This window comes from Monodon monoceros, unplaced genomic scaffold (genome assembly GCF_005190385.1).
Source record: "Monodon monoceros isolate NGI ecotype Baffin Bay Population unplaced genomic scaffold, NGI_Narwhal_1 Super_Scaffold_6, whole genome shotgun sequence".
Lineage (NCBI taxonomy): Eukaryota > Metazoa > Chordata > Mammalia > Artiodactyla > Monodontidae > Monodon > Monodon monoceros.
Window position 1 is genome coordinate 20,703,904 of NW_021703783.1, and position 13,207 is coordinate 20,717,110.

The 13,207-nt window shown below is 41.2% G+C and overlaps 1 protein-coding gene across 2 annotated transcripts in view; it reads left to right on the forward strand.

The window, feature by feature from the left end:
* RASSF8 (Ras association domain family member 8) overlaps window positions 1-2,096 on the forward strand; it is a 126,099-nt gene extending 124,003 nt beyond the window's left edge. For both annotated transcript variants that reach the window (XM_029204979.1, XM_029204980.1), the window contains exons 4-5: window positions 851-995; window positions 1,642-2,096. In XM_029204979.1, the coding sequence (XP_029060812.1) occupies window positions 851-995; window positions 1,642-1,763 (267 nt within the window). In that variant the 3' untranslated portion in view covers window positions 1,764-2,096. The remainder of the gene's footprint in view (window positions 1-850; window positions 996-1,641) is intronic.
* The last annotated feature ends 11,111 nt before the right edge of the window (window positions 2,097-13,207 follow it).

The following is a 13,207-nucleotide window of genomic DNA, read 5'->3' on the forward strand; positions in this document are numbered from 1 at the left end:
CCCCACTACCTGTGAAAAGTATCTAATAGTCAAACTACTAACGTATCTCCAAGTACCCCCTACACTCAAAGTAGCAAAAAACCCTGCCTTTCTATTTTCTCTTCCCTATATCCTTACCACGTCCTCTGACACAACCAGCTTGGATGCGGCCTTGCCACTTTTTCTTATAGTGCCCTAAAGGAGAGAAAGAGAAGAAAGTCCATTTGATAACAGAATGCCTCTCCTTGCTTTTGGAGCTTTCTGGCCGTCCAAACTTGGTCTCCTTACTTTAGCGCTCTTCAGTTCTCAGATCTGCTCATCAAGGATTAAAAAACCCCATAGTGGGAATCTTGCTCTCCTTGCTTTCCTTGCTATGATATAAATCTCAATCATGGATCCCATGAAAACTTAAACAGGTTAAAAAAAACAAGAACCCTGAATCTCATGGACCCAAGTGACTATTAATTTTGCAGTCAGTTATGAAGTAGATAATAAGGAAGTTTAATTGTGAACAGCTTAGCAAGCTTGCTGTAAACAGCAGGATGGATGCAATCCAGTGTTTTATTCATGAAAGTTTATAGACATATATTTATTTCATCAGGGGCATAGTATACTCCTAACGGAGGAAAGCATGACATTTAAGAGGACAGACTGAAGAAGTTGTCCTTTATTTGCTTAACTTTTGGCCCATGCCACAGAGTGAAAGTGACCTCCTTAGCCCATTACATCGATATAAACCAGGTTTGTTAAATGCATTCTTGTGAAAGGTGTCCCACATTCAACCCTTGTAGCAGGTGGGCTGTCACCAGGATGCCTGTAGCTGGCCAATAGTGAATCCTCAAATTTTAGAAAGCATTTAACTCCCATCTAGGACAAAGAACAAGAATTGGAGCAGCTGACCAAGGAGCTGCGGCAAGTCAACCTCCAGCAGTTTATCCAGCAGACAGGGACGAAAGTCACCGTTTTGCCAGCGGAGCCCATCGAAGTGGAGGCCTCGCATGCAGACCTAGAAAGGGGTAAGACTTGAGAGATCGCTTTTTAAAAAACTTCACTCTCTTAACTTGGAATAAACTGCTTACATTCGGCTAAAATGTTCTCCTACCATTCAAAGCTAATTCTTGGGCCGCTTAAAAAAATTTTTGACGTACTTGCTGTTTCTGGGGAAAATCAATAATATTTAGGTTATTTATTTACTTAGATGACCAGATAGCCTATCATTAGTTTTAAACTGCTTCCTTACAAACTTTTCCTGAAATGTGTGAGTCGTAGTCTATTAATTGAGTTTATTAATTGAGTTTTAGCTTCTCTCTGTTCCTAATGCCCCTTCTTCCTCTCCTAAAAGTCTTTGTTATTAATTTGGGCTGATATTTAAAGGACACTTCTAAATCTGTATATGCATATCATCTGAACAACCCAGAAAGAGAAGCAAAATGTTCACCTTTTAAGAAAAGATCATGAACTGTTGAAATCACTGAAAACTATTTTATCAACTGAGAGGGTCAAGCAGACGTAACCTCTCCTCTCACCCAGGACTCACAGGGGGTTGCAATCGTTACTGTATATTATTTGGTTCTTGAGAGCAGGAAAAGGTCTAATTTTTCATATTGCTAAGTACTCCAGGTTACTGCAAACATCAAATGACTTTCTCTGTTTCCTGTTTAGAGGCACCATTCCAGTCGGGGTCTCTGAAGCGACCTGGTTCCTCTCGGCAGCTCCCCAGTAATCTTCGTATTCTACAGAATCCTATCTCGTCTGGTTTTAATCCTGAAGGCATATATGTATAACATTATCTGTCTTCAGGGGAGAGACCCAGTAAAGGTACCAAGGACAGTGAAAATTCCTTCTTTGATTTTGTGCCAATGATGAACAGAGGATATATTTCACAAGCCACCGTATCTTTTTTCTGTCCTAAATTGCATACCACTTGGAGCCATACCCTGTGCACTGATGCTAAAGAACAAAGAAACTGTGTTTTCACACATCCACAGTGTTGATGTTTTTGTCCAGCAGCTGTAATGCAAAGCCTTCATTTTTATTTGTAGCATTTCGAGAGCATTAGGAAAGTATTATACTGTGTGTATACATAAATAAAACCGTGACTTCAGAATGAAGAGAAATATGTGACTGGCTTAGTTTATTTATTCCATGTAATCAATTAAGGAGTGAGTGTTGACGTTTTAATATTTTTTATTAATACTTATCCTGTGACTGAGTTACATTGCATATTGTGTGACGATGACTCTGTGTGCATGTTGCCAGACTCCATGCGTTGCTGAATTATAGCTACACAAGTGTCATAGGGGGCTCCGCCATGGAAACTGGCTCCAGAAGAACTGACTTGCATTTACCTTGTGAACCCATCCTAGCCGCTGCTTAGTTAGGTGAGATAATTCAGGTTTTCTTTTTAATCTGGTGTTTCATCTTTTCTTTACAGTATTTCCAGCATATGAACGAACCACATACAAGAGCAGAAATATTTTCATGAAGTAAATTACATGTTTAAAAGGTTTGCAGTGCTTCAGACACTGTTGAACAAAAATGTAATTGTTGAATATCTATCCAAACAGGCATGGGGTTTCCTGATACATTATGTGTTTTGTTTCTGCCCTGCCTCATTATTTTAGTCTCATGGGTCCTCAGAGTTGCCATCATACATAAATTAGAAATGTCTTAAAAAAAAAAAGAGATGTCCAAGGATATCTTCAGGAAGGTTGCTTTAAGTGATATTTTTTTTATTTTAAAATAACCCACTTTATATGTATGGTCTATTGGTGTAAGCACCCATGGATAAGTTATTGCTTGCACAGAATTTACTGTCTACATTATGAACTATTGCAATTTTTCCAGTCACTTAAATAGAAAGTAGATTGGAGTTAGTTACTTTTTACCAAGGAAATAAAGTTAAAGTCAGTGTTCGTTTTTATTAATTTTCAGCTTGACCTTTGCAGGACATTAATCTCCATTTGTACATATATTATTTTCTTGTTTATAAAACCAAAAATGAGTCAACACCCCTCCCATGAGTACTGACTTAACTAAGATGCACAAGAGTATCTAGATGGATGTGGTCAGATACTTCTTAGCTATTTTTACTTTCCCTCTGATCAGAATTTGGTACAATATAATTAAGACTTTCATCTAAAATTTAAAGTAGTTTTTTATTCTGAGGAAAACATATTGTCTGTATTATTTACATGCAACAAAATAAAAGTGGATTAGTATATTAATGCCATGGTAACAATAAAAAGGTGTAAGTTATATCCTATGCATGAGGGCAATTTTTGATGTTTTAAACGCATCTGACTTATTTTTGGTTTAATGAATGCTGAGAATGCTGCTATATTTAGGTTTCCAATGATAATTTTTAAGAATGGCTATGACAATATGTAGAAGCTTCTAGAGGACTGAAAGTAATAATGCATAGTTGCCTTTTCTAGTCCAGCTAAATGGCAGACCTCAACTAAAAATATTTTCTTTGGGTTCTTGGAGTTATCGAGTTGACCTTGCCATTATATTGTTTTGCAAAAAAAACCTTGAGAAATAAATGATTCTTATCTAATAGCCACAATCTATACACATTTGCTCTCAGTTTATAATAGTTATTTCATATCCATATATATTTAAAAATAAGAATTAAAAAATCAAAATAATTTGTAGATTTTGTGACAATAATGGTTTATGTATGCCTGATATATGCCTTATTTTTAAAGGGTTCCATTCTATACTGGGTCATTTTGTTATTGTTGTTCAGAGAAATTGAGATCTTATTCACAAAGAAAAACATTTTTATAAGTTGATCACATTCTATTTAAATCAAAATGTTAAACCTAGATATATTAGACTTCGCAATTTTTAATTGCAACGATGCCTGGGCATGCCATGCAAAACACAAAGTATCCAACTTAATTGTTGTAAATTATTATCAGCATTAACCTAATAACTTTAAAGAAAGACTGTTAGTAGGATTCTGACAACTTCATCTGAATTTTCAAGCTGCCAAATAATCTTCACAGACCTAACTACAGATAGAAATACTATTTCCTGGATGAGAAGAGTATATAAATGTGAATTTGATTAATACAATGAGCAGCTGTACTTTTTAAGCGGTTATATTATCAACACTTCTGGAAGCACATCTCTAAGAAATATTTTCTAAGTATTTTTTTTAAATAGAGGAAAGAAAACTCATTTCCCTAGAACATCTTAAAAATATCTTAGTCTATTTCTGATTATTTTTATCTATTGTGAATACAAATGAGTTAGATTAAGTGCCACATCTTTGGATACATTTCAGAGGGGAAGTGGGCAATGGTACGCAAAAATACCAAACAGAAAATTTTGCATCTGGGGGCATATTCAGGTTCTGAATACTAAATTAGACTGTAAGTTTTTAAAATTATTATTACACTGAAAGTTGTTTTATTGTGATTTTCTACAAGTATTAAATACATTAGAAGATATTTTTTTCTTACCAGGGAATAATTTGAAATAGTATTGGTATATTTGACCCTTTTGGGTGTTTGTCATCCTCAGCGAATGAACCGTAGTGGCTTGCCTCAATCCTTTTGTCGTTCTTATGAGATATTTTGGTTTGTTAGCTTTTTTCTTTTTTTTTTTCTCCTGATGCACAGGGTATTTATATGTGAGACTTTGGTTGGTGTTAATAGGAGTTACCCATTTAAATCCCTCAGCCATCCCTCAGCCATCACTGAGCTCGTCATCAATTTCTGTAGTACAAATTAATCAAACTAGAGCTCAAACAAGACTAATACGGTAAAAATGTAAAAGTTACGGTGTGAAATGTGAATTTTAACAATGTTTAAGAAGAACAAATAAGCACTTGCTTCCAGAACATAAACACATTTTGCACCTGTGTTAAAAGAAAATTTTCTTTGTGAATAAGAGCAAAGTGGCCTTTAGAGAAAAGAAACTTCATTTAAAACCGTTTCTGTGAACATCTTTCCAAGTTACAACTATAATAATGGATTGAGGAGACAATATGGAAAAGGCAGAAACTCTTGATTTCAGGTGCACAAAGGGCATGGGCAGATGGACGGTTCCTTGTGTGCATTGCCTTTGAAAAATTGGGCCTTAACTTATATGTAAATAAGGATGCTGTGTTCACATCCCTCTTCTACCTAAAGTTGTCTTTATTAGTCCACATTGTATTAAATTTAGCTCATAAGTATTACTTTTATGTCAGTTTTTTTAAGTTGCATGTTTATACTGTTTGCTACAGTGTTTTTCAGTTTTGGTTTAAGACCATCAGCTGTACGGAGAAGACAGAACAATCACTATTTATTCAGTGTTGCTGCTTTACATTTCCAGAGTAAGCTTTTGATGCCAGGACAGTGACTGCTTGAAAGCTGCAGGAGCTCTATTCCAGTGCATTTTATATATTTTTAGAAACCAAATAAATGCAGATAACTATTTAGTATACTAATTATATTAAACCAGCAGAAATATAAAGGCAATAAAGTATATACATATATATATGGGGGGAGGGAAAAGATTAAAAATAGGATTACAGCCAGACATGGTGATAGCCCTACATGTATTTCTCAATCTGTCTTTCTTTATTGACCCGAAGAGGATTTGAGTTGCTGCAGCTTTAAACAGAAAAATGCCGTGTCCACTAACTGTGGACACATAAATATGCTTTTAGTACTGCTTTGCTTATGTACAAGTAAAATGTCTGTAATCTGTATTATATGTAATTGTTCTTTTCTTTTGACTTTCATTTCAAAATGTATATTTTCTGATTATTATCATGAGCTGTAAAACAAAGGATCAATATCCGATATTCTCCCAAATAATAAATCTTCAGGATTCACTGGGGCATTACAATTGCTGGTTTGTTTCTTACGTATGTAATGTTTTTTTTTTTTTTGCGGTATGCGGGCCTCTCACTGTTGCGGCCTCTCCCGCTGCGGAGCGCAGGCTCAGCAGCCATGGCTCACGGGCCCAGCCACTCCGCAGCATGTGGGATCTTCCCGGACCGGGGCACGAACCCGTGTCCCCTGCATCGGCAGGCGGACTCTCAACCACTGCGCCACCAGGGAAGCCCCGTATGTAATATTTTAAACTGTAATTGTTTTTCCTTTAAAAGATGCCTAAGAGAAAAGGTCTGCATATCAGTGATACAGAATTACATTTTTCTAAAAGTAATGTTAATTATAAGTAAAGAATTATCTTTTCCTGCCAAGGCAGCTGCTTCATCTGAGTGACACTGAATTAAGAAACTAATATGCCTCCCTTTTATTTCAAAAGTAAAAGAAAAAATTATTTAGTATTGAAGGGCTGTATTCCCAGATCTCTAAAACCACAAGTGAGAGGAAGAGCAGGAACAATTCAGTCCTTTCCACCTGCCGGGCACAACAGGAGGTGCATTCTTCCACCCAGGAACTTCTCCCAAATCACATAACTGATAAGTAGCTCTTAGGGTCCTTGAATGTAGTCCTTTCGGATACCAAGGTACTGTCCTGTATTCCACAATAAAGCTGCGTAATAAGCTTTACAATGCCCAGCTTCTACATTTTAACCACTTTTCAATGTGGAAGTATATAAGTTATCTTTGGGTTTTGTTTGTTTGTTTGTTTGTTTGTTCTTTGCGGTACGCGGGCCTCCCACTGTCGTGGCCTCTCCCGTTGCGGAGCACAGCCTCCGGGCACGCAGGCCCAGTGGGCATGGCTCACGGGCCCAGCCGCTCCGCGGCATGTGGGATCTTCCCGGACCGGGGCACGAACCCGCATCCCCTGCATTGGCAGGCAGACTGTCAACAACTGCGCCACCAGGGAAGCCCTATCTTTGTATTTTTTACCAGTAGAAGTTCGATCTTGTTCATGAAATTATACATATGAATAATAGGATGTTATAAAAGCAAAGAGGAAATGAGAAACATTAACTCAAAATGTAAATTATTCTATGTCCTAGTTTGGACTTTTAGAATTTTAATTTCCATCCTGTCTAACTCACCTGCTGCCCATTCCATGTGTTTGTGCTTGCCTCCCTGAAGAAAGACCAGCGGAGTTCTATAAAATGGGCATAAACACGCTGGGCACATTCATGCTTTCTGCAGACATTCAGAGAGCCTCTGCTGTTGGCCAAACACCGGACTGAAGTTAATATGATTTGTTCTGCACCTCAGGGAGGTTTACAGTCTATTGACCACCATTAAAGGAGGGCTTCACCCCAGCGTGGGGTGTTGGCAAGCCCTGGAGAAGGGGATATAAACTGGAGAGGGCTGCCGGCACAGACAAGAAGATAGAAAGATGAAGAGGCTAGGAGGGCTAAAAGAGAAGGTAGGCATCGATCATGAAGGGCCTTGGTTGCCATGTAAGAGTCTAGACTTTATCCTTAGAGCCACAGAGGAGTTTTAAGCATGGAAAGGAAACGATCAGATTAGCATATTAGGAAGATCCTTCTGACTGGCCTCATGAAGAGCTGCCTGAAGAAGGGTCAAGGCTAGAGGCAATGAGGACAGCTTATGAGGTCTGCGGGAGTCTGGGCCAGAGGTGGTGGTAACCTGAACTAAGTAGGCTGTTAGGGTTTATTCAGTAACAAGTTCTTACTGAGCACCTACCGTGCACCCGGAGAAGAGGAGAACCAAAGAGAGCATAGACATCTGAAGTAGACAGTAGCAAAAGGATGTGATGTTTAAATGGTGGAGGAGGGAAAAAAGAATCCAAGAAACCCCAGGCGTTTGACAGCTCTCCGCAGCCTTAAATGAAACGGTGGAAACGGTGCCGTGGGTCTCGACGCGTAGTCACAGATACTCTGTTCTGTGTGCTGGGTGGCAAGAGATTGGGACAGGAGGAAGGGAAGGGAGAGGATAAAGACACAGAAAATATGTATTTGAGAGGTGGACCTTCAAATGAGTCTCCCCCTTGTGACAGCCCCTGCAGGCTTTCCTGCAGGAAAACCATGGTTTTGGGGGAAAAGCTCTTTGCAGCACCAAATTTAGACACCCCAGTCTCTTAGTCTGGTGTGTTGGAATCCTGTTTTCCCCGCATTATACTGAACTTTGTGTTCTATTGTTGTATCTGCCACTTTCATTCATCTGCCATGGGTATGTGTCCACGATGACAGAAAGGTCTGACTGTGGTCCAGAATGAAAGGAAGCGAAGGGAGAACGGACAATACAGACGCATCTTCGTTTATGCCAAGCCAATATTTACAAGTTTCCTGCAACTGCCCAAAGCGAGAAAATCAAATAAGTGAATTGGAATACTTAGTGTCATGCTGTTTTTAAAGAACAAAGCAAATCACAGGCACTTCAAGCAAAGAGCACAATGAGCTAACATGCTGTGCAGCCACAAGCAGCAGGCAGGAGGAGGCTGGCGAGAGCAGGGAGCGTGCAGGGTGCACCAGGGGCCGCCCTCTCAGCCCAGAGGGCCGCAGCGTGGCAGTCGCTGAGCACCACCTGATGGCTTCCACACCATCCCCACCAAACCCCAAAGACTAGACCCGCACGGGCCACCTTGGGCTAAAACGGTCTCCCTTTGGGGCTTCCCTGGTGGCGCAGTGGTTGAGAGTCCGCCTGCCGATGCAGGGGACACGGGTTCGTGCCCCGGTCCGGGAAGATCCCACATGCCGCGGGGCGGCTGGGCCCGTGAGCCATGGCCGCTGAGCCTGCGCGTCCGGAGCCTGTGCTCTGCAGCGGGAGAGGCCACAACAGTGAGAGGCCTGCATGCCGCAAAAATAAAATAAAATAAAAAAGGTCTCTCTTTGATTGAGCCAAAATAGATTTCCTTATAATTTCCAACTTTCCTTAAGATCTCACGGAAGAAACAATTTTTCACCAATATGACAGCACTGCAGAAATTTGAAGGCATCTCTTATGCCATCTAGTGTTCTCTTTCCCGGGCTAAATATTCCCAGTTCTTTCAAATAAGTATAATTTCCAGTCTCCACACTTGAGAATGTGTCAGCTAGGACTGATCACAAAACTCCATCTGTGATTTAACCAGGTCAACGTGGAGGAACTTGATTCATTGTTATGAAGCCTAAAACTAAACTGGGTTGGGTGGGAGTGTGGGCAGTTGGTTAGTTTTTTGTGAACTCTGCCCCATTATTGAGTCACTGAGCTGATAGTTCGCTGAAATCCTGTCTTTTTCACATTTTCTGCTGTTAGTGAAATCGTTCCTAATTTGTAATGTGTGGAATTGAGTTTGGGAATGCATGTGCAGCATCCTAATTGATCAAAATACTTATCATCTCTGAACACTCTGAAAGTGTGTTTAATCCCAGAAGGAAGAGGTGAGCTTTAATGTCAGATCAATCATGAGGTTACTTTTGTGGAGGGCAGAGTCCTGCCGGAGCACACTGGAGGTGAGCAGGAAAATCAGGACAGGCTCCATGGAGGAAGTAGATTAGGCTCTGGAAGAGTTAGCAGGCTTTCACTCAGTTGTGTTTATTGAGTTTCTACTATATGGTGGTCACTGGAGATACAGCAGTGAACAAAAAAGACCAAAATCCCTCCTCACATGGAACTTGTATTCTAGAGGAAAAGACAGAGGAACAAAGGAGTAAAATATTCAGTCTTTTTGATTGTGATAAGATCAGAGGAGGAAAAAAAAAGCAGCAAAGAACGATAGGAAGTGCCAAAGGTTGAGAAAAGACTGCAAGTTTATGTAGGTGGCTCAGAAATCCTCTCTTAAAAGGTGACATGCCTGCAGACATGAAAAGGAGGTACCTGGGCCACGCAGCCCACGTTCGGCTCCTGTAAGCGGTGTCCCAGGTGCCCGAAGAGCCTGTGGAGTCCAGCTTTCTGTTTCCAAGCAACTGACTCGGAATATACAGTCCTTTTTTGGATGTGAGCTAACAACCCCTTCTCCCAATTATTTGTTCGGTCGATTCTCTCAAATCTAATAAAGTGAAGGGAGAAGATATTTTTAAATGTTTAAAATTCAAATTGAACTAACCTTAATCCTTCCCAAATTAAAATTAAATTCATAGACTTCTATGAATAGATTCAAACCCGACCTACCCTTTTTTCCACATACTGGCTAAAGGAATACCTTTGATCTAAAGAAGCTTTGTTTTGTTAGGCATCCTCTCCAAATTTAATGCAGCTTTATAACCTAAAGATATGTGTTTTTCGATGCAAGATCTTACACAAAAACAAGCTATTGTCAGGTACTCTACCATATAATGACCAGCCTATGTTTATGGAAGGCATCTGTAACTTGAGTCCATGGACTCATAGGAAAGGTTTCAGAGGTTCCTTGTACGGAGACTCCTAATATGGACATTTGGGAGGTCGTGGAAGAGTAGAGAGTACGCTGAGTTGGGGTAAGATGAGGAGGGAGTGATAGATGGGGCCATATCGTGAAGGACATTGAGTCCCATCAGGCAGGCAACGGAGAGCCAAACAGGGTCAAAGGAGCCTTAAGATTAGTTTGCTTTTTCGAGAGCTTACTCTGGCAATCTTGGAGTGATCGGGCTGCACTGGGAAGAGATTGGTCTTAGGGGAACCTCGTGGAAGGCAGTTGTAATAGACCTGCTTAACTATCTTCTGTGAAAACTGCCCTGAACATCCACCCCCTCCAAACTCTAATAAATAGCATTGACAGTTCTTCACCTTGTGTCACCATTTTGCCCTGAACATACGTCTAATACAGCCCATGAAAAAATCCCAGGTGGACATAAATGGAAAATCCCTAGACTCTGCAGTGCAAGGACAGATATGGAGAAATTGCTCAGATGATGGCACAGCAAAAATTTCAAGGCCTGGCATCTGGCTCAAGGCCCAGTCAAGTTGACCCATAAAATTAACCATCAGAGTGTGTGTGTGTGTATTTAGATTATACATATAATAGCAGCCAAATAAAAACCTTTCTTAATACCACTGTGTACAAACTCTCCAGTATGTCTCAAGTAAACCACTGGAATCGCTATTGCTATTTGACCATATCTCTCTTGCCAAGGGCTCTGACACCAAATAAACGTATAAGATTTAAAGAAAACAGTGGCTCAATCCTTTACACAGTCCTCCCTAAGCAAACACTCTTGGAGAGCTCCCCTCTGCAGTGTGGTAAACGGAACTTCAAGTGAAGCTACCGAATAGAAGTTTAGGCAAATCCTTGAAAACCTGTTTGCTAGGAACCAGTTCTATCTAACCATAAATCTCTTGTTGCTGTGACTGTTTCTCCTTTTGTGACACAAGCAAATAAAGATAGAATGCTTCCAAACCAGATTTTCACTTCTTTTCGTTTGCTCTTGCCTCAAAATTATATCCTTGATTCTTCCAAATCAACAAACAGTGGCATGTTTTTCAGGTCCATTTAGGGCACTGGGGAGCTGGTAGTCATCGTTCTGGAATTCCACTACTTCATGATATCTTTCACGGGGGTGGGATCCACTGGGAAAGGAGCTATTGAGAGGGTGGTGACTCAAGTTGTGTACTTGTCCTGTTGAGATGCTGGTAGAATCCACACTGATGTTTCCAGACAGCATTTGAATATGCAGGTGTGACGCTTGGGCAGGAAACAAAGCTGAAGGTGGACCTACAGAGACCATCTGCACTGAGGCATTTTCTCTTGAAGATGCGAGAGACCGCCCCCCCCCCCAAAAAAAAACATACAAATATATTTTTAAAGGAAGAAGTAAGTTTCTCAAGGAGAAGTATATATTATTGCTATGCAGTATGGTCAGGACCAGCAGCCTCGGTGTTGCCTAGGAACTGTTTAGCAATGCAGAGTCTCCAGCCACACTCCAGACTCCCGTGAGTTAGAATTTGTATGTTAGTTAGAATTTGTATGTTAGTGAGATCTCCACATTATTCACATGCACGTCTGCATTGGAGGAGTCCTGGAGTGCACCCAGGAGAGGGCCAAAGGCAGGAGCTGGAGGAACATCTGCATTTATGAGGCTGACAGACAGAAGAGGCTTGAAAGCAAGACCAGGAGAATCAGAAGCTGAAAACATCGAGAGAAAGGTCTAAGAGCAGGTGATAGAACACCAGTCTAGAAGAATTATACTTGGGTAAGAGGGCGATATGAGGACAAAGTTAACCAATGCCTTTTCGTTTTTAGTTTCTTTTGTTTTTGTCTTTAGCAACTCCAGATTTTCTAGAGAATATTAGCAGCATCACCTTTCTCTGCTCTTCTGGCCTCCATGCCCAGAAAGGATGAAAAGATCACCAAGTATCCAAATATCTGGGCTCTTCTTACCTTTTAGGGTGGCGAATTGCTTTTTGTAGGTGGGTGATTTAGGGGAAGTGAAGAGAATTTTGAGATGGGAGTAGACTGCCCTGAAAACAGTATGATTTAAAGGTAACAGGCCAACAAAACAAATAGACTGGCTTGGGCCTGAGGAGCGAGGGTTGAATAGGGAGGAATAACCAACACCTGGAGATGGGCTCAGCCAAGACGGAGAGGCTGTGAGGTTTGTGAGCCTCAGGGCCATCTGCAGGGCTTCTGAGGCTTCAGGGCAGCTGGGACACACCCACGTAGAGGTGGGGAGGGCAAAGCTGCTAGCACAGCCTCCCACTTTCCATCGCTTCTCCCACAATGGGGACTGAGGACCAAGCCCTTCACCTCTTCCCCTGAATTTTGTGGTCCAGGGCTTCTTGTGCTATCCAGAGGGGTGGAAAAAAGGAGGGTAGGGAAAATGCCAAAAATTGATATATACTGATATAATTAAGAAAAACAACAGGGGCTTCCCTGGTGGCACAGTGGTTGAGAGTCCGCCTGCCGATGCAGGGGACACGGGTTCGTGCCCCGGTCCGGGAAGATCCCACATGCCGCGGAGCGGCTGGGCCCGTGAGCCATGGCCGCTGAGCCTGCGCGTCCGGAGCCTGTGCTCCACAGCAGGAGAGGCCACAACAGTGAGAGGTCCGCGTACCGCAAAAAAAGAAAAAGAACAAATGTGATATTTATTTAACTTTTACTGTTGTGGAGAAATTTATGTCTTTCATTTAGTTTACCCTCTATTGCCACCAGAGTTGCTTTTTTTCTGATAGACTTTATTGGAAGTGGTTTCTCACAGATTAGCAGTCAATAACTCCTAAAACAGGATGAGGATGCAGTCTCCCTACTCCGTGTGACTGGACAGAACCTCTCTGGCTAAAACTTACCCACTCCCACACCCTCACTGCAGGGTGTCCTTAGACATCAGGCTTCCCACAGTGCTTAAAGACTGACCCTGCATGAAGACCTCTCTGTCTCCAATCCTCACACCTTCCCTACTGGCTTTAGCTAAAAAACTTGACCTAACATACTCCCTT